The 22600-nt window shown below is 42.1% G+C and overlaps 2 protein-coding genes across 3 annotated transcripts in view; both read left to right on the forward strand.

Moving 5' to 3' along the window:
- Positions 1–3046: 3046 nt before the first annotated feature.
- Positions 3047–4918, forward strand: LOC311052015 (nuclear factor 7, ovary-like). The gene has a single exon (XM_084066773.1). It carries the CDS (start codon positions 3300–3302, stop codon positions 4707–4709), a length of 1410 nt encoding a protein of 469 aa, XP_083922899.1. The 5' UTR covers positions 3047–3299; the 3' UTR covers positions 4710–4918.
- A 156-nt stretch (positions 4919–5074) lies between these two features.
- Positions 5075–22600, forward strand: part of tbc1d23 (TBC1 domain family, member 23) — a 35772-nt gene continuing 18246 nt past the window's right edge. For both annotated transcript variants that reach the window (XM_084066758.1, XM_084066759.1), the window contains exons 1-8: positions 5075–5215; positions 6464–6572; positions 9083–9194; positions 10797–10902; positions 15732–15939; positions 17127–17250; positions 19222–19346; positions 20063–20112. In XM_084066758.1, coding sequence (XP_083922884.1) covers positions 5200–5215; positions 6464–6572; positions 9083–9194; positions 10797–10902; positions 15732–15939; positions 17127–17250; positions 19222–19346; positions 20063–20112 — 850 coding nt within the window. In that variant the 5' untranslated portion in view covers positions 5075–5199. The remainder of the gene's footprint in view (positions 5216–6463; positions 6573–9082; positions 9195–10796; positions 10903–15731; positions 15940–17126; positions 17251–19221; positions 19347–20062; positions 20113–22600) is intronic.

A 22600-nucleotide genomic window follows, 5' to 3' on the forward strand; every position in this document is an offset into this window, starting at 1 on the left:
CCCTGGGTAAAATTGTGAAAGTTGCCTCCAAGGTTATTGGTACAAACATGAACAGCCTTGGACTTCTCTTTAATAGACAAGTGATCAAAAAAGCCAAGTCGATTCGTTCAGATACTGCTCACCCACTTAACACCGAGTACGAACTCCTTCCTTCGGGCCGTCGCTTGCGGACCCCCAGTGCCACAACAAACAGGCACAAACTGTCCTTTATTCCCATTTCTATCGGCAGTCTGAACTCGGTCATGGAGAAGCCAAGGAGGAGATAGCCTTTAGTTAATACGTGCACCGAGCAGTCTCCTTGCTGTCCACGTATTCTTTTCAATGGACATGTACACTGCACTGACTGAATAGCACCTTACACTTTGCTCTTTATGACCTAATGTGAACTCTATGTACCGGCTATGGATGTTTTACTGTTCTGTTGTACTGTTTTTACTGTCTGTTTTAATGTTGTTGTACTGCACTTGATGCTATATGCTGCAAACCAAATTGCCCCTCGGGGACACTAATAAACTTGAACCTTGAACCTTGAACCTTGAACCGACCGACCGACAAAGCCTCCTGTAGGCCGACCCCCTGGGTCTGGCAAAAATATTATGTTTTTCATAAATAAATTGTACAAATATTGTCTGTCTGTATATATATACATACATACATACATACATACATACATACATACATACATACATGCATACATACATATGTATGTACATAGATATGTATGTTATGTATTATGACATGTTGTGTTTTAGGAACCATTATTGAGGGCTGTAAAAATGTAAAATTACACTGAATGCTAATTGCCCCGTTCTACCCACTTAAGTTCAGATATAATGACTGACTGAAGGCCCTTTTCATGCTCATAAAAAAATTTCAACCAAGTTCAGTGATCAGCTGCACCTTCAATCCCAGAAGACACTAAATCAAAGGATTGTAGGAGTCTTTTTAACCAGGCCATCACTCCAGACAACAAAGGCTTCAAGACTTCTGCTTTCATGTCCTTTGTCCTGTGTCTCCCTCTTGTGGACATTTGCTCTAGTGGCAGGATAGCATTCCTTACTTACAGAGTTGAAGTGGTGGTCTATTACATTGGTTCTCAAAGTGGGGTCTGGCCCGGACCCCACTTTGAGGAACCAATGTAATACCACTCCTTTGGGGGGGGGGGGGGGGGGGGGGGGGTTGTTAATATAGCATCACAATCATTATAACTTTTTATACTTTGGCTATTCAAAATTAGCAGATATACAAGCTCATAGAGTTTGTTTGGCAAATCTTATATGGCAAATCTCTCTCTCTCTCTCTCTCTCTCTCTCTCTGTGTGTGTGTGTGTCTAAAAAAAACATAGCATCGCAATCATCTAAACCACTTTATCCATTTATATATTGTTTTTCAAAAATAGCAGTTATACAGCTCACAAGTGAGCTGTATAACTGCTATTTTTGAAAATGTTGATTAATTTAGATTTTTTAAACATAAATCTTCTTGTCTGGGGGTCCCTGGCAAAAAAGCGACCACATATCAATTGGGGGGTCCATGACATGAAAAAGATTGATAACCACTGTTGTAGAGAATGGGATTGCCCATTGGTGTGGCTTGGCCACATATTGAAAACCACCGTTTTCCAACAGTAATAGACAGCACTGTTTAATGGGATGCAGTGGCTGTGGCTTACATGGCTGCCATGAAAAAAACTAAAACAGAGGAAAAACATTTTATCCCTTTCTCTCAATTGTTCCCTGTCTACACTAAATATAATAAATAAAAGACTTTCACACATCTCATTCAAACAATTCAATATATGTGTGGAGCATAGCTGCTCAGTGGCCAACAGTATAAGACTGGTTGTAGGCCTACTGGTCAGCTACCAGATTTGAATGATTTGTGTGTGTGTGTGTGTGTGTGTGTGTGTGTGTGTGTGTGTGTGTGTGTGTGTGTGTGTGTGTGTGTGTGTGTGTGTGTGTGTGTGTGTGTGTGTGTGTGTGTGTGTGTGTGTGTGTGTGCGTGCGTGCGCGTGTGTGCGTGCTTCGCCTCCCGCGAACAGTCTTCTCCCGGGTGGTTGAAGGAAGAAGGGGGCGAGGGGCGGGGCTGCTAGTTACTACGTCACATCCTGGACGGCGCTAGCCCCGCCCACACCAAGCGAGCTGAGACCATAGACTGTAAAGGCTGAGACAGAGCGCAAACGTCGAGGCACAGACGGCTGTGTTGTTGACGGACAACGGATGATGAGAAACAAAAATACAACGGATGCACGCTTATGAGAAACAAAAATAAATATTCACGACTACTTTTGTATTTGACATTTTTCAATTTCTCTAAATATTATAAACTTTCACATATCGCGTATGAAAAGGCTACTATGGGCTACAGTGAAGTCGGACCGAATGACTGAAACGTTTTTTCTTTTTTTACTCTTGGTGTGGGGATTATGTTATGAAAGAAGAGAAATTGCAACTGCTATAGTCCATGGGAAACCATAAACCTACATCTAAATGAGTTGCCATATTTACATATTAACATTGAAACTCCGCAAGATATTCCTCTACACTTATTTAGTGAGAACATTGCTCCTCCTGCTGCTGAGAGCATCTCAGCACTAGCATTACTCCTGCCTGCACTTTCATAAGCAGAACAAACTTTAGTCTATTTTCAGCTGATCTACAAGGTCAAAACTACTACAAAGCTAAAGATTAAAAAAAAAACTGCGTCTTTTTTTGTGATCCCAGTACAGGCCTGATGCCATGACGTGAATTCTCCTCCGGGGGTCAACAAAGGTCTATTTTGGGTTGATGGTCCACATAGCAAAGTGTTGATATTTAATTAGAAAGGCAGAGAATATTTGTCATTGTGCTTCAATTCGCGTGGCCGCCCAGCCCCGCCCCTCGCCCCCTTCTGGCTTCAACCACCCGGGAGAAGACTGTTCGCCTTTGCAACACTTCTGTCTGTGGTGTGTCAAAGCTCCGCCCCTATCAGACTCAGCAGACAGAAAGCAGGAAACAGAAACTTACAGCACACTCCTCCATCCTCACACAGAGAGACAGACATAAGATTCCCCTTCAGATCAAACACACAACTTCCAGTGAGGAGGACAGACTGTATTTCCACAGTTACAGGAGGGAATACTGACCCAGACCACTGGAACCTGCTGCTGACTCTGTTAGCTGGATGGACTTTAAGAACCACGCTTCAAAGTGAAAGTAGCCTAAACATCAGGGAACATTCTAGAGGAGGGAGTGTTACCACCACTGACTGGCTGATTTCCTTAATTGAGCAGAGTGTTTGTTGCTTCATTCAGAGACAAAATGGCTTCCAACGCATCACGCCCAGAAGAGGATTATTCATGTCCTGTGTGTTGTGACATCTTTAAAGATCCTGTTATTCTGTCATGTAGCCACAGCTTCTGTAAAGCCTGTCTGCAGAAGTGGTGGAGAGAGAAGGTAATAAAGGAATGTCCAGTTTGTAAGGAGAGACATTCTGTGGATCCACCCAGAAACCTGGCTCTGAAGAACCTGTGTGAGGCCTTCATACAGGAGAGACATCAGAGAGCTTCAACTAGGTCTGAGGTTCGCTGCAGTCTGCATGCTGAGAAACTCAAACTGTTCTGTCTGGAATGTCAACAGCCAGCGTGTTTTGTGTGTCGAGATTCTAAGAAACACATCAACCACAGTTTCAGACCCGTCGATGAAGCTGCACTGGATCACAAGGAGGAAGTCCAGAAATCACTAAAGCCGTTACAGGAGAAACTGGAGGTCTTTAATAAAGTTAAAACAAACTGTGACCAATCAGCAGAACACATTACGGTCCGGGCCCGGCACACAGAGATGCAGATGAAGGAACAGTTTAAGAAGCTTCATCAGTTTCTACAAGAGGAAGAGGAGGCAAGGATCACTGTACTGAGTGAGGAAGAACAGCAGAAGAGTCAGATGATGAAGGAGAAGCTTGAGGGTCTGAACAGAGAGATATCAAGTCTTTCAAACACAATCAGAGCCATAGAGGAGGATCTGAGAGCTGAAGACATCTCATTCCTGCAGAACTACAAGACCACAATGAAAAGAGTCCAGTTCACACTGCAGGACCCACAGCCGGTCTCAGGAGCACTGATAGACGAGGCCAAACACCTGAAGAACCTGACCTTCAGAGTCTGGGAGAAGATGAAGGACATTGTCTCCTACTCTCCTGTCATTCTGGATCCAAACACTGCCAATACAAAACTCATCCTGTCTGATGATCTGACCAGTGTGAGACGTGGAGAGATACAGCAGCTTCCTGACAACCCAGAGAGGTTTGACTGCTGGTTTGATGTCCTGGGTTCTGAAGGATTTAACTCTGGGACTCACAGCTGGGATGTTGAGGTTGGAGACAATACATGCTGGGGACTGGCTGTGTCAGCAGAGTCTTATCAGAGGAAGGGAATTGGAGGGGGTCCACTCTGGAGAGTAGGATTCAATGCAGGTGAATACACAGCAAAGTCCTCACCAGGGTCAGTCGATGTTGAAGTACTCTCATTGAAGCAGAACCCCAAGAAGATCAGAGTCCAACTGGACTGGAACAAAGGAACGCTGTCATTCTCTGATCTTGATAGCAACACACACATACACACCTTCACACACACTTTCACGGACACACTCTTTCCATACATTGGCACTACCTGTACTCTCCCTCTGCAGATTTTACCATGGAAGATCAGTGCAACTCTGGAACAACTTAGTTAGACATGATGATGATGATGATGATGATGATGATGATGATGATAAAGACAAACTATTTGAGACAGTAAAGGGGAATACCAGTCCATTTTAAAATGACGATGATGTCGTCATGTTATGGATAATTTCTACTGTCTAGTGTCAATAATCAATAATTACCAAAGTTGTAGATAATATTTAGTGTCCATTGTCTGCTATCACTTTTCAATATAGTATTAATAACATCAGTAATGGTACTAATGCCAGCAATAATAACAGGATTATTTGAATGATTTTAAAGGTAATGGTAATTAATATTGGGGGATTCATGTAGAAATTAAATTATCTCAGTAGTAATCATGTTGAGGAATCAAGATACGTAACGTTACTATTAAATTACTATTGCACTTATACTTTTACACTTGTACTTAACTGTACTGTACTTTTTACACATTTTTCCTAATATAGAATCACCACGTTGGATGAATCTCTTTATGACATTATAAAGTACAGTTTTATGATGGTTAGCAGAGGTCAGTATGTTAAATATTACATTAGTTTTATGAAACCACAAGGCTGAGGTAGACTATGAATCCTGCAGTCACTTGAACCACTGATAATAAAATGATAACACCATAATACAATATTAGAACAGCTTACTTGGAGGTATTGTGGTTCTAAATATGTCATATTGCCCTTTTGAAATGTCCCTTGACAAAATATGTATGTGTTTTAACTGAATTGTTTATAGTGTTCAGTTGACACTGCATGAATTAAAGCAAAATTAAAAAAAATCTCACACTGAAAGAATGTGTATGGCCAAGTCTTATTATGTAATTTATGAAACAGTGTGAAAGGAGCCTCCCCACACTAGCGCCGTTTCCTAAACAATTAACACAATAGGTAAAATCTTGCTGTTCTACATATTGCCAACCAGGTGATGAAATCACAGATTGAGGCTTTAACCTTTGCTTTTATGAAATATCCGAGACCATTAGGGTTTTATGGAAGACACCTCTAAACATTTTGCTGGTTTGACCACTTCAAATGCTCCAATCTTATATTAACCGAAAATATAAAACTTTGGCTGTGCAACATGCTTTCATAGAAGACATGCTGCCTTCTATGGAATCAGTCGTGGCGACTGAGAACTTTAATTCATGTAATATATTTCAAATCATGATAATAGATAAAAAATACACAAATGGAAGAAAATACATTAATAGATAAATAACATGACAAGACAAATTGAAAAACAAAATAATTAACATTAATATTTTGTAATTGTCCATATTGTATCCATACGTCTACATTCATATAAATATACTACTTCCATACATTTACATAAACATACAGTATATACATACACATACACATACACATACTATTTTCTTTTTTTCCCCACAAATCTTTATTTATAACAATCATGACATACAATAAAAAAAAACACAAAACAAACACAGACAACAAACAAATACGTTATTAATACATCAATACAACAACATCAGAGCCAGAGGGATTTACTAACAGAAAACATTGAAGAGTGAACACAAAAGGACAGTTCTCGCAGCTTTCTTATTTTTTATATGAAATATGTGGGGGGGAAAAAAGAAAACTATAAAATTTAGCTATAATAATGATAAAATTAATTGTGAATACGAAATCTTTCTCATTATTATTACTATTATTATTGAAGCCAAACAGTACATGTTGTATTGTTGTTGTTGTTGTTGTTGTTGTTGTTAATAACAATCCAGTGGGCATCGTCGTCACATGCACAGCTTTTTACGACGGTCGGCGCGTGTTGACGGCATCACTTGACGTGGCCCGTCAACAGAACACAACAATGGCGGACACCGTGGAGGAAGAAGAAGTTCTGACAGGCAGCTGGTAAGAACCTGTCTGTCTGTCTGTCTGTCTGTCTCTCTCTGTCTGTCTGTCTGTCTGTCTGTCTGTCTCTCTGTCTAACTGATGATGACTGTAAGCTGTGTATTTAATACATATATGTATGATGTTTAATCATAATGCATGATAGAGACGAGCTGATCAATTATGCTCAGCTGGGTGAAAGAAGGGCCTCTTTCTTTGGTGTTTCGACCAGGTGGGCGTGGTTTTTGAGGCACACTGTTTGTGAGGTTAGGTTCTCAAAGTGGGGTCCGGGGACCCCCAGGGGTCCTTGTTGAGGGGGTTCCAGGGGGTCCCAGGCTAAATGATGGATACTAGTGAGGAACCAAATGGACCCTTATGGGTCTGTAACTGAGAGTTAAATGGAACCAAATGGACCCTAACAGTGCTGTAACTCTGAGAGTGTATACGGGTCCATTTGGTTCCATTTGTACACTCTCAGAGTTAAATTAACATAGATTTTACAACATAAATTGGGGCCCCAGAGGTATAAATGCCATTAAATGGGGGTCCGAAGCACTAATGCATGTCAAACTGGGGGGTCCTTTAAATTAAAATGGTTGAAAATCACTGCTAGAGACGTAAAAATCTTCTCTTATATGGGGGTCCCTGGCATATCCTTTCAAATGGGGGTCCTTGTGCTAATAAGTGTCAATTTGGGGGTCCTTGACATGAGTAAGATTGAGAACCACTGGGTTGGGTAGGTTTAAGTATGTAACCACGCCCACCTGGGCGAAACACCATATAAAGAGGGAGTCCCGAAGGCTAACACCGTTAGCCTATTAGCTGCTAACTGTTAGCTTACGATTATGGAAAGCTAAAATAATGATAAATAAACTGAAGGATGAAAAACCAAATGAATGAATTATAAATGTCTGTTTTCTGCTCTCTGTGTGTCTGTGTAAAGGGACTATTGTTGCGTTTCAGAGAAGCTTATTGTTAATGTTTTGTTTGATAGTATCCAGTGGTGGAAAAAGTACTCACATTTTGTACTTACTTGCAGTATTAATACTGCAATGTAGAAATACTCAGTTACAAGTTAAAAGTCTGGAAATCAAAATTTACTTGAGGAAAAGTCCAAAAGTATTGGTATCAAAATGTACTTAAAGTACCAAAAGTACTCATATTGCAGAATATCGTGTTTCACATGGCATCACTATGTATAAAATGTATTGGATATTTTGAAAATAGCCAAAGTGTTAAATAGGTGGTTAATGTATGTTTTGTAATAATAATCAAAATATACAAAGCAACTAGTATAAGTTGTCAATTAACTGTAGTGGAGTAAAAGTATAATATTTGCCTCTGAGATGTAGTGGAGTAAAAGTATCCACCACTGATTAATGCACGTTGTCTTTGTGGTCAAGTAGTTCTGTGCATGGAACAACTCGTTCACAGTGTGATACAAGATTTAAAACATAAGAATATGAATGTCTAACATAAGTTAAATATATATATATTTATATATGTTTTTAAAGAAGGGATTGAAAGCTGACACTGCAGTTTATGTTTGTTTATTAAAGGATCCCTATTAGAGACACATGAATCAGCCTCATAGTCTTCCTGGGGTCCTTGTTGGCAGTGAGAGCCAAGAAGACAGGTTTTCTTGTATGATTTCATAAACCAGTGGTTCTCTAAAGAAAAAGTGGGGTCCAGTGACAGTCCAGGGACCCTCAGGGTTCCTTGAGGTCGTTGCAAGTGGACCCTTACAGGTCTGCAACATTGATATTGATTATTAGACCACAGAGACCTCCCAGTTGATACGATTTCTATCTCTGACTGAGACTAATGGGACCCTAATCTACATGATAAAAATCCTCAGTGTAAATTTAGCTCTTTAGTGTACAAATGGAGCCGAATGGACTCGCAATGTGCACGCCCTACAGTAGTGCTAGTGTTCAGACTGTGAATGCATGTGTTAAATCTACCATAGTCTTTATCCAATACATTGACCATGTTTTACTGCATTTTATGTTATGTATTGTGATGTTTCTTTTTGCCTGGACCCCGGGTAGAATAGTCTCCACTGTGGTGTTAGACCAGTGGTTCTAAAAGTGGGGTCGGGGGACCCCCAGGGGTCCCTGAGGGAGTTCCAGGGGGTCCCCAGCTAAATGATAGATAGGAGTCAAATGGACCCTTATGGGTCTGTAACTCAGAGTGTACAAATGGAACCAAATGGACCCTAACGGGTCCATTTGGTTCCATTTGTACACTCTCAGAGTTACATTAACATTGATTTTACAACATAAATTTGGGTCCCAGAGTTAGAAATGCCATTAAATAGGGGTCCGTAGCCCTAATGCATGTCAAACTGGGGGTCCTTGAAATTAAAATGGTTGAGAATCACTGCTAGAGACGTAAAAAATCTTCTCTTAAGGTTGAGAAGCACTGGTGTAGACTAATGGGGATCCTTAATAAACAACAATGTGTGTGTGTGTGTGTGTGTGTGTGTGTGTGTGTGTGTGTGTGTGTGTGTGTGCTGGTTGTGCGTTCAGGGACCAGGATCTGGCCGAGGCCTTGGACTCTGGGGGTTCTGACATGGAGATGGAGCGAGGTATGGTCCAGGTCCAGGAGATCCCTGCTCAACAGAGAGCCAAGATGTGGAAGGTGGGTGTTCGTAGAATTAAATAATTATTATCCGCACCCTCTTGAGAGGGTTCTGGATTCTTTAATGAAGATTAGCACAGCAGCAGCAGCTGTTTAGACTCTATACCTCGAGAAACAGACACGTTTCGGCACGTAGGCCTTCCTCAGTTCTTCCAAGCGGTGTCGGTAGAAAACGTGACCGTTTTCATTGCCCCTGTCAATAATGTAAAGCAGGGGTCTTCAACAGGGGGTACGGGACCCCTAGGGGGTCCTCAGAGTTGCTACAGGGGGTCCGCCAAATCTCTGTGTGATAGGATCATTGTTTTTTACATTAACCACTTGAACCCTAGCATCCCTATTCTAAGGACAACTTTAGCCGATAATAGCCGATCTACAAGCTCACAAAGCCTCGCAGCGCGAGGCTTTGTGAGCTTGTAGATCGGCTATTATCGGCAAAGAGGGAAAAAAGAGCAGACCAAGTACAGAGTGAAAGTTTACTAAGTATTGATGGTTTAAGTCGTTAAATGTCTGAAAATACACATTAACATGAATCCAACATCTATGACAAGCTTTAATCTGCAACACAATTTTATGTAATATATAGTGGGGGTCCCTGCTTCATCTCGCTCTCTGTTAGGGGGTCCTTGGCCTGAAAAGGTTGAACACCCCTGATGTAAAGGACAGTATGTCACCGAAAATCTCCTCTCTATCTCTCTCTTGCTTCATCTTTAACCTGTGTTACTGAAGAAGTCTGATCTCAGTAAATAAATACAGTACATTGATTAAATGATAGCTCTGGTATTGACATGAATATGTGCATTATTTAAGTCCCAAGTCTGGTTACACTTAAGCACTCTATACTTAGTAATCTTGAGCGGGGGTGGCTCTGTACCTGGTCTCTTTTTTTCCCTCTACACCAAATCCCCATGCCGAAAATAGCCGATCTACAAGCCCACAACGTGCTGCGACTCAGTGTTGTGGCAAAGTCCCCCCCCAGAATAGGGATGCTAGGGTTTGTGTGGTTAAAAAACACTGAAGACTGAACTTGATTGTTCTAAAACCACACATCATTGATTAGACCGGTGTTGTAGTGTTTCACGCCTAAAGCCATACGTTTACAAATTGAGAGAGACAGAAGTCAGCAATGATTCAGCGACCTCGCAGAGTACATTCACAGTCTGTTGAATCCCTCATTCTTGATTCGGTACATGAGTCACGACCACATTTAGAACAGAGTCCTTTTAAAAGATTCATCGGACCGTTTGGAACAAAAGTAGAAGATGGTTATTTTCGTCCCGGGCAATCTGACAAAGCCTCGATATGAAATCCATATTGATATCTTGTTCATCAGAGATGGCCCGGCAGTCTGTTAGCCAAGCTTTCAGTCTTCTAATCTGTGCTTTGCAAGTTCCCCACGTGTCTCTCACGCTTGATTTATACTCACACCGAAAATAGCCGATGTACAAGCTCACAACACGTTGCAGCGCAACGCGTTGTGAGCTTGTATATTGGCTATTTTCGGTCCTCGACAGGCTTCGTTGTCTGTACAGCTAACGGTGAATACCGTCTCTGTATGTTGGGTTGTATTCTAATCAGTAAACACTTCCTCTCTTGTATTGGCAGATTGCGCTGAACGTCGCCGGAAAGGGAGACAGTCTGTCACCGTGGGACGGAGTACTGGACCTGCCAGAACAGACTCTGATTCACAACCGCAGCCAACAGCTGATCGGTGAGTGGTGACCCCCCCCCACCCCCCCTGTGTGTGTGACTAAGAAATGTGTGGAAATGCTCAAGCGAGATGAATACGTTAGCCAATCAGCACTCGGTCTCGCTTAAACCTGCACTTATAGTAACTTTCCTCTTCTACCCCGCCCGGATTTGAACCCTGTTTCCTGACGCAAGTGCTGCCACTTTTACCGTTGAGCTAGTAGAGCCTGATGGCTTGCTCAGGGGAGAAATTGAATCTTGACCATCAGGTCACAATTCGTGTCAGATCCTGTGTCTGGGTGAGACATGACCTTTGACACAATCTAAATGTCTCATTAGAAGAGCAGGGAGACACAATACAACCACCCCTATTGTATAAGTTCTATTTTATTAACATACTCTACCATACGGACTGGACAAAATTACATCGTTTTTATGACTAATAGGTCTTTGTGGAAGTACAAAAGGTCTTTTTATGATTTTGAAATACCATATATAATTTATTACATAGATAATAATGCCGCCATACAACGCCATTAACATTCTGCACTGGACAACACAACAGAACATTCCTTGTTGCAACTTGTGATCCGCCCTTTAATGTGATAAGATAAACCTTTATTGATCTGAGTGAGGAAATTTGGGAGGTCAGTAGCAACAACAGCCGTAAAATGAAACACAGGAGAGGTACAGGTAAGAGTAGAGAGATAAGATTATAAAAAAAAAAGAATACTTTGAGTCTGACACTAGACATCTGTACATGATCTGACTTGAGATATGTACGTATATGTATATTCAATCAATACATATTTAAATGTAATAATCTCTCATCTATAACCTGTGAATATATATATATGAGACTGATACAGTGTCAGCTGGCCTTCAACAGTGGGTATGTGGAAGGTCTATCAACAACAGTGAATCTAAGAGGGAATATACAGTATGCGAGTCACATAACGGCTATCCATAACACTCCATCATAACATGATGCATCCTTTTATGACGGAGCCCATCCTTGACTCCTTGAGGCCTTGAGGTGGATCATCGGGTTACAAACGACCCATAAAAAAAATGTGTGCATTGAATGTTAATTAACCTGCTGGTCCTAGCATTGTACACACACACACACACACACACAGCACCTAGTCGGTAACACTGCAGTATATATTAGGACACCCTCCTCCCTCCCACCCAGGAAATGAAGTCATGCAGCCTGGAGGAGAGGGTGTAGTAGTAGTCGTGTGTAGAACAATGGTGTGGTGACCTTTTTTCGTCCATTAGTTTGTTATTACAATGGGTTCTGGTGTGTCATCCTGTCGGTGCACATTCCACACAACATACTGTACATACATTAGGCACAAGGCCTGCTCATGACAGTACAATGTCAGTGCATCATGTAGGTAGGGATGCAAATTATCGTTTTTAGGACCAAAAGGAAAATTCTTGTCTGAAAATTAGTGCAGAAACATAATTGCCTTGATGTATGTAACATTAATGAGCATCAACGAGCATCAGCTGGAGGCACGCACGCACGCACGCACGCGCACGCACGCACGCACGCACCCTCTGCAGAGCTCTATGGATATGATTAAGGATTACTGTGTTATTATGGTTAAAGCTCACAACACACCATACCTGTAACTTTCACAATCCGCCCCCCCAAAAAGCCAATTAATCGACTAATTAACATCCCTAGTATCCCTAGCATCAGGTGCTGAAAGTGACTGAAAAAGGAACCCCTATTTGTAACTATACCTTTCAAGACGGGAACCCCTTTTGGGGTTGTTGTTACTATGTAAAGTATATAGCAACGTAAGGTTTTTGTAATTTTTTAATATTATTAAAAAATTACATATTTGAAGTTAAAAAAAAATGTAATTGACGCCCTACTTGATCATACTACAGCGTCACACAAAAGCATCAAAAGTAGCAGATCTACAAACTCGATGTTTTCTAGCTTGTAGATCTGCTACTTATGCAAATTTGTAATTTGAATCCTGAAAAGTCACAGTTCTGGACATAATGCGGTTTCCACCCGACATACAGTAGACGACATTAACCCCCGGCGTCCCTATTTCGGGCATGCCGTTCCAGGCGAAGATTCTCAAAAATAGCCTAGGCGTATTGTGCTTAATAATTCATAGTGCTCCATCGTCTCTGACGGTGTCACGTGGCGAAAATAGAAGAACCAGAAGCTCATAATAACGCGTTGCAGTACGTCATGCTGTGAGCTTGTAGATCTGCTGTTTTTTGCACTGGTAGCACTTTATCGGTCGACAAACAACAGTGGTACACAGTCAAGTAAACAGCGTGCCAAGAAAACTATGAAGTGCGACCAAGTATCAGTCTCATATTCACAGCAGGTTATAGATTATACATTGATGCGTATATTTATTGATAGAATATGTACGTTAACTCGGATCAAGTGCAGATGTCTAGCATTATGCTCAAAGTCTATATAGTTTATATTTTTATTTGATCTTATTCTCTACTCTTAAAGGTAGGGTAAGTGATTTTCGATGGTCAAAATAAGTGTTAAATAGTTCTATATTCTGATAGTACTCATTGCTATAGAGTGTTTGTTCAGTAACGGGAGTCTCCATGTCTCTCCAGCTCTTTAATAAACAAAATGCATTTTTCCAATTTTATCCAATCAGGATAGAGAACTCAGGATACAGATTAAACAAGTGAAATTGTAAGTGACGACACAAAGAAATGAGCAGAACAAATTGGAACTGGAACACTATAAAAATGAGCTGATAAATGGGTACTCTCTCCTGATTGGCTGAAATGTTGTCACCTACCTGAAAATGTATTTTCTTTTTATTAAAGGGCTGGAAAGACGGGGAGACTCCTGTTACTGACACACTAAAGCAATGATTACTATCAGAATATAGTGCTTTAACTTTGCTACTCTGACCCCATGAATCTCCACACGCAGATCATTAGAGATTCTCTTAGTTATTATTATACGGTGGATCCCACCCATGTAATAAATGACACAAACAAATCATTTTGTGCTTCAACTTTGTTATATCTGAGCTTCAGTGTCACCAGAGAGGTGTGATTTTATATGCCTGCAAAGACCTGTTAGTCTTTAAGCCATGCTGAGTGCTGCTAGGTTTGAGTTCTATCTGCCATATACCGTAATTTTCGCACTATAAGCCGCACCTGAATATAAGCCGCAGCAGCTAAATTGAATGATTTGTACATATATAAGCCGCACTGGACTATAAACCGCGGGTGTAAAATCCCTAGATTTAGGAGGTCCCCTAGTGGCCGTTAGCTATATAAATGCATAGATAAGCCGCACCGTTATATAAGCCGCAGGGTCGAAAAATGGGAAAAAAGTCGCGGCTTATAGTCCGAAATTTACGGTAGTTACTTAGTTGGTTGCACTTCATAGATGTTTTGGCGCTCTGTTTACTTGACTGTGTATATACCCTGTTGTTGCTGACCAGAGTTGATGTAGACTGCTGTTAGGACTGATGAATAATGAATAGAGATAGATCAGGGGAAGGCAACCATTTTCTGTAAGATCAACTGACTTAGCATGCTGGTTTGAATGTGATCCATGGCCATGGCTGCTGTGGCGACCGTAGTTTGTTCTCATGCCCCTCAAAACGTTAGAAGCCCTTGAGGCCACACTGGCCTTGATGCCACTGGCCCACACACTGCCCCGATGCCACAACTGATAGCACAGTTTTCCGCTCAAGATCCCTCCTGTCAATACAGTATTTAGACACCAGTCAGTATCTTTCTCTGAATTCTTATCCCAGCCACCTGACTCCCCATCTTCAAATCCAGTGACTGTGATTAGTCCAGGGTTGAGCGCGTATGAACAACTGGGCAGTGATGGTGAAGAAAGGGAACTTGGAAAGACACTTTATGACAAACCACAAATCATTTTCCAGCCTACATTGAACTGATAATGAGCAAGAAGGAACTGAAATCTCAACCACCAACAAACAACATGACGTGTCTGTTTTCACAAAGCCAGTTGGTAAAGTTAAGACGGCTACTACAGCCTTCACAAAATGTTGATGAGAAGAGTTGCTCACAATTTTGTCCCTTGGATTTTAAAATCCAAAATGTGCTTTGTATGTGAAACTAAAAGTGCTGTCAGCACTTAATTTATTTATCCTATGTCTGCTTAATTCTAATTTCCTATAATAATACATAAATGTAGATTTATTTAAAATTTGATTTATGACTATGGTAGTCATGATGACCCATGCTCTCTTTCCCTTCCTCCTGCTGTCCTGTGAAATAAAGCACTAAAATAAATGAATAGCAGATCTACAAGTTCTACAAGTTTGTGAGCTTGTAGATCTGCTATTTATGGCGCGCCACACCCGCGCAGTTCTCGGGCTTAACTCTACAATTAACTCAGTGGTTCTCAAAGTGCGCTCCAGAGAGAGTGAACAAAAATTGGTGTCGCACCATGAGCTTGTACATCTGCAATGTTTAACATGTTTTGAAAAATCTTGCAAGTGTTTGAAAAACTTTGAATAATTATGATTCTTTTTTAATAAAACAGATCTTCTCTTCTGGGGGTCCCTGGCAAAAAAAATCAGATGGCGGGGGCGGGGGTCTGAGGCCAAATTCAATTAGAAAACTACTGATTTAGAAGGCCTTTGTAGAATCGGCCTCAGGTCTTTCTTTATGGGGTTAATGGCCAGTGCGCACTCTGCTGACACGTATCTGTCTCTGCTGTGTTACCGTATGTGTGTGTGTGTGTGTGTGTGTGTGTGTGTGTGTGTGTGTGTGTGTGTGTGTGTGTGTGTGTGTGTGTGTGTGTGTGTGTGTGTGTGTGTGTGTGTGTGTGTGTGTGTGTGTGCGCGTGTGTAGACCAGCTGGGCGTGTCGGCGGAGGAAGACGGGGAGGAGATGGTGTCGGACGTGGAGTCGGTCATCACCTTCTACTGCAAGTCCAGAAACATCAGCTTCAGCCCGGAGCTGGGCTGGCCTCACCTGCTCAAACCTCTGCTGGGCCTGCAGCTGCCCCGCAGTGACCTCTACAACTGCTTCTACGCCGTCATGAACAAATACATCCCCAGGTCAGTCAGCCGTCTGCATTTTGTCCCCCCAAGGTCCATTATTTATTCTGCATTAGAGCCACGGAACCACCGTTTGATGAGATTTAGCCTCTCAGACCCAAGACTTTTTGTTATCGTTGGACAAGATTTTGTCCACAATTCCATGCTGTATTGATGTTGATACCAAAAGCATGTCTAACCCCTTAAGACCTGGAACGCATCTGTGTCACTTTTTCATTTGAGCTAAAAAGCATTATTTTACACTTTGGCTATTTTTGAAAAAACGTGAAAATGTGTGAAAATCTATGAATATATATATTCTTTTAAGGCAAACATTAACTCAAAGCTTTGCTTCTGGGGGGTCCCTGGAACAAAATATTTTGAGATGGGGGTCGGCGGCCAAATACACATACATTTTGGGGGTCCTTGACATGAAAAAGTTTGAGAACCACTGATATAGAAACATACGTTTTTCAGTATGTATGTACATATGTTACTGTCATGTGTTTTGTATTGTAATGTGTTTTTAACTTATTAACTGTTAACACATCGGGTGCCAGCGTTTTTTCATAACAACTTACGTTGGGTGCCAGCATTCTCCCCATTGACTGCGCTTTACTGTTTAAATCTGTAGACTCCGCGACGAGCAAATCCACACGAAAAAAAGCATCCATTCATGTTGAGCGATGACCCTGGCTACACCCTGGAACCATAACATTTCACTTGCGAGTTACAACGGGGGGGGATCGCGCATCGCGCATGACCGGTTTTCCCCACAGGAAACAGATTCGGAGATATAGGCGTTTCAAAGTAGGAAATAGACAGGAAGCGGATGGGAGATTTTTTTTTGTTTCCGGTGAGCGATCTGGCACTTCCTTCGCAGGATCACAATGGGAGCTCCCAGGGCTGCTCTAGCCCCGCCCGCGCGGAGAAAAACGAAAAAAAAAACAAAAAGACTGAAATCACGGTTCAGACCGTGAACGGCACCGGAGCGCCACTATGTAAACACACGGTTCAGACCGTGATTGGCACCCGATGTGTTAAGAGAGAAGCTCAATGGAAACAAGTCTCAGGACTTTATTGTGTTATCCTCAAACTGTTGTAACCATGTAGTTTTATTGGTTTAAAAAACTCATCAAGATTTTTTGACCAGGGGAGTTGAATCCTAACGGTCCCTCTGTGTTTTTTGTGTGTTTTCTTCCTCTCAGGGACTGCATACCAAACGGTCGGCCCTTCCACCTGTTCAGGCTGCTGCTGCAGTACCACGAGCCGGAGCTCTGCTCCTTCCTGGACACCAAAAAGATCACACCCCACTCCTACGCCATGAGCTGGGTGCGTCTTCTTCTTTCTAACCCTAACCCTCACCCACACAGCGCTGATTCCACACCAGATAAACCTCAAAACGTCTTCTTTCTAACCCTAACACACACACTGCTGATTTCACACCAGATAAACCTCAAAACGTCTTCTTTCTAACCCTAACACACACACACCGCTGATTTCACACCAGATAACCTCAAAACGTCCTCAAAACGTCCTCAAAACAACAAGCCGTAACGTTTCTTTAGTGAATATAAGGTTACATGGATTTAAGGTTCTCAATCGCCACGACTGTCGCTTGGATTCCGTAGAAGCCGCATGTCTTCTATGGGAAGCATGTTGCCTAGCGAAAATAGCCGATCTACAAGCTCTCAATGCGGCTTGTAGATCGGCTATTTCCGGGTTATTGTTTTAAGATTAGAGCATATGCAGTGGTCAAGATCAGTGGTTCTCAAACTGTTTCATGTCAAGGACCCCCAAATTTACACTTATTAGCCCGCGGACCCCCATTTCAAAAGATATGCCAGGGACCCCCATAAGAGAAGATTTTTTTACGGCTCTAGCAGTGATTCTCAACCATTTTAATTTCAAGGACCCCCAGTTTGACATGCATTAGGGCTACAGACCCCCTATAGAAACTGATATCGACTGATTCGTTAACCAGATCCAAGTCCACTATGAGAATATGCTTTAGGCTGTGCTAACCAACTTTTACTGGTTTCTATTGATGCTCCTCTCTCTGTTAGTGGTTAACCTCTCTCGGAGTCGCTGCTGGGACTGACTCAACTAAGGCAGATCGAGCCTTTTATACGGTCGGTTATGCCCGAATATGGGATTATGCTGTCCGTCCTGGACGTGACGGTTATCTCTATATATGGAGATCTGGGCAGAGGTTGCTGATGTCAGACTCCGTACATATGGCACGTTTAGGTCTCTATCACGACTTGGCAGGTCGATTGTCTCCATCTATGGGGATTTCCATGTATAGGCTAGTGCTGGCAAATATGCCCTGAATGGTTTCTACACCCCCATTTAATGGCATTTCTATCACTTGGACCGCAATTTATATTGTAAAATCTATGTCAATTTAATGGAACCAAATGGACCCGTTAGGGTCCATTTGGTTCCATTTGGAACTCCCTCAAGGACCCCTGGGGGTCCCCGGACCCCACTTTGAGAACCAATGGTCAAGATGATATATAAAAGCAACGATTAAAGCCTCAATCTTTGATTTCTTCACCTGGGTGAAAAAAGAAAAACTACAACATCATTTTACATATTGTGTTGCACTGGTGTGGGGGGGGGGGGGGGGGGCTCCTTTCATACTGTTTCACGAATCGCACATTAGGACTTTTTCGGTTATTTTGACCAACTTTGAGTTTTGTAAGCACAATATACACAACAGCGGTGTTTGTATTTTGGCTTCCCTGCTCTTCTACTGAGACATTTAAATTCTGCTGTTTGTTGGGTAGTAGGACACCTACTGGTTCACATGACTTATTGCATGTAACTCAAGTGGAAACAACTCGCCTTCCCAAACGTGCTCTCCGTTACAACTCAACAGTAACAATTCATTAGGGTGGGGTCCGGGTTCCAATCCCGGGTAGGACATGAAAGTTATCAATTGCGGCTTTATTTTTGTATTGCTTTTGGCTTCCCTCCTGTGTACACAGGCTAATTTTGTTAGTTTAGACATGCGACAAAGCCAGATGCACCGGAGGTGGATTCAAACCCACAATTGCAGCTTCAAGCTGAAGCCATACTGTATATACTTTGTCTTACGACAAGTAGCGAAGCTAGCAGATCTACAAGTTGTTAGATCTAGCTATTTTCTAAAGACTTTGGAACATTGTTGTGTATGGAACATATGACATGACATGGTCAAAAAAGGGATGCCAGGTTGAAAGTTAACGTGTGTGTGTGTGTGTGTGTGTGTGTGTGTGTGTGTGTGTGTGTGTGTGTGTGTGTGTGTGTGTACTGTAGTTGGGCAGTCTGTTTTCCAGCCACTGCCTCCCAGACGTCACCCAGGCGGTGTGGGACAGCTACCTCCAGCAGACCGACCCCTTCCTCGTCTTCTTCCTCATGCTGGTCATCCTCGTCAACGCCAAGTAGGTCACCTCCCCCTCCCCTCCCCCCCCAAAGCTCTCTCCACATCAATGTTGATTTCGTCAACTAAAGCTATGACGAAAAATGTTGGTCGACTACCTTTTTTTCACTGACGAAAACTAAATAAAAACTAAATAAAAACTAAACTATGATGACTAAAACTAAGACCAAATATATCAACAAATAAAAACTAGACTAGAATGTTAGTGAGGGACGAGTGGAGAAGAGATCCAGTAGAACTACAAGACAAGTACTTTTATGTTTGGTTGCGCTAGGGTGTGCATGCTGAAAATAGCAGATCTACAAGCTCGCAACGCGTTGCAGCGCGACGCGTTGTGAACTTGTAGATCGGCTATTTTCAGCATGCAACCGAGTGTAAAATCAGCCATTACGACGCCATCAAGGCACCGCCAACATACATTATAGTCGACTAAATCAACTGTAGATTTAGTCGACTATAATCTTATGATATTTAGTCGACTAAAACTAGACAAAAACTAAAAAAATCAGATGACTAAAATATGACTAAAACTAAATGGAATTTTATTCAAAAGACTATGACTAAAACTACATCAAAATGTGCTGTCAGAATCAACACTATAGTGTTGATTTTGGTCACAACATGTGGAGTAGCTACTCCACATGTTGTGACCCATCTTGGCTTCTTCTAGACATGACTTTGTCCCTTCTTTTTGTTTTTGTCCCTGTCCCCCTCTAGAGAAAGCATCCTAACGCAAGAAGAAGTGCACAGCAGAGAAGACCTCATCAGTGAGTCTTTGGATCTCGTTCATAATAATCACGTTAACCACTTAGACCAGGGGTGGGCAACTTTGATGATGATCACACACAATTACCAAAAATAGCAGATCTACAAGCTCAAAACTAAATAAAAACTAAGCTATGATGACTAAAACTATTGACGATTTCGTCAACAAATAAAAACTAGACTAAAATGTTAGTGAGGGACTAGTGGAGAGAGGAAGAGATCCAGTAGAACTAAAATACAAGTCATTTTATGTTTGGTTGCGCTCGGGTGTTGCCCTTTGGTGTTGCGCTCTGAAGATAGCAGATAGCAAGCTAGCAACGCATGATCTGTATCTATGTATGTATGAATGCATGCAAAATAAATGTATACAGCTGATGATTCAGCTATATCCATATACGGCCTCCCAGCAGGTCAGCCATGCCCAAATATGGGGTCCCTGATGTCATACGTAGATGTGACCTCACCGGTATGACACGAGCAATCTAGAGAGCAGGATAAAAAGCAATGCAGTCTCAGAGAGAGTCCATATTGAATCAACGCTCCCAATAATCTAAGAACGTCCTTGCTTCTCCAAGACTCAACTCTTCAACACAGATCTCTTCAAGCCTGTTATCTTCAAGACTCTTTTGACCAAGATTCTAAAAGCTCTTGAATCTATAAGCTTAATCCTTTGGCTTCTTTTCTTTGGCTCTTAAAGCACTTCATTCTTCTACAGAGCAGGAACCCAACAGTTTTTTTACTTCAATTCACCATTAACTGTCGTGTTCAAAATGTTTTCATGGACGTCGCTTCAGAAAGGATCAATAAAGAAAGACGATGGTGTTGCTGTAGCAGTGAGACACAAGCTGTACTACTTTGGAATGAACACTGACAAGAACAACAAGGGTCAGATTGATGTGCAGGTCTTCAACACAGTGTCTTTGCTCTGGAGGAAGTTGACCCCAGTGACACCTGGAAGAGGAGAACGTCCCCTTGAGGTTCCCTCCAGGCGCTACGGCTGCACAGCTGTGCTGATAGAAGATGTCGTCTACTTCTGGGGAGGTAGTGAGTACTACACAGGCGAACACTGCAACCGTCTTTATGCGTTTGATGTCGACACCCGCAGATGGTTCAAACCACGGGTTACTGGGGCTGTTCCAGAGGAGAGGAGGAGCCACTCGGCCTGTGTCTTGGAGAAGGTCATGTATATACATGGAGGATACAGGCTGCAGACTGGACACACTGAAGACATCTGCAAGTTGGACACCACCACAATGGTCTGGTCTTTAATAAACACCAGAGGTACTCTACCTCCTGATTCAGCCTATCACTCTGCCACCATCATCGGGACAAAGATGTTTGTATTTGGGGGCACGGGGGATAATTGGTACAACAACAACACCATCAGAGTTTTTGACACAGACACCAACTGCTGGCTGAACACACCTTCTACACCGATTCGTTCAGACGGATGGAGGAATCATTCAGCCTTTACCTACAATGGAGAGCTGTACATATGTGGTGGCTTTTGTGGGGGATCTTTCCTCAATGATCTGTGGAAATTAAATCCACAGACCCTCTCCTGGAAGAAGGTTGAGCCCAAGGGGAAAGGCCTGTCTGAGATGTGTAGGACGTGCTGTTGCATGGTGGGAGATCGTGTCTTCCTCTTTGGAGGACACAACACAGATGCGCTTTACATCTTAGACGTCAGTCCTAGTCTCAAGACGCTATGTAAGCTAGCAGTGATTCAGGACGACCTGAAGCAGTCAGAACTCCCACACAACATCAGGTGGGAACTGGCTAGCCTGGGACCAGACGAATCTGCGAGTGCAAAAAAAACAATTGCACTCTGCGATGCGATATGGGAGACTGTGAAATTGATTGATTGAAAGTTTTATTAGGCAAAAGAATGTAAAACAACACAGTTACATTTGATAATGCTTTTGTCTAAAAGGTCCGGCCAAAAAAGTCCTTGCGGACTTGTTTCCGTTTGGGTCCTTGAATTAATTTCATAGACATATATAGTAGCAACCAAACAGTTCAAAAATCAACATAAGAATACAGAGGAAAAAAAAATACCACTATGTACAAAAAATAAAATAAAAAATATATACAAAAAAAGGGGAGGTGGGGGGCGGTCGTCTGTCTACAGGGAAACTGGTACTAGCTCCTCTTTAGGCCTCCAGAAAGATGAGTTTTTAAGGCTGTTTTGAATGAGCCCAGCGAACTGCATTTTTTGAGGGATGGGGTTAGACTATTCCATTCCTTGGTGGCAGTGCTATAGAAGGAGAATTTGCCCATGTTTGTTTTATGGGTGGGTGTTACCAGATTGTTGTTTACGCTCCCTCTAGTTTTGTGACTGTCGGTGTCACTAACTTTTTCGAGGTATTTATACAGATATGCGGGTATAGGGGGCATTTCGGGCAAATCTGCAGTTGCAATTTTGAAGACCAGTCCCATTTTTAGTGTACTGTGATTGGTAGTTGGTTGTAGGTCTAACCCAGGGTTCCC

This window comes from Gymnoscopelus microlampas, assembly GCF_963454915.1.
Source record: "Gymnoscopelus microlampas genome assembly, chromosome: 9".
Taxonomy (NCBI): domain Eukaryota; kingdom Metazoa; phylum Chordata; class Actinopteri; order Myctophiformes; family Myctophidae; genus Gymnoscopelus; species Gymnoscopelus microlampas.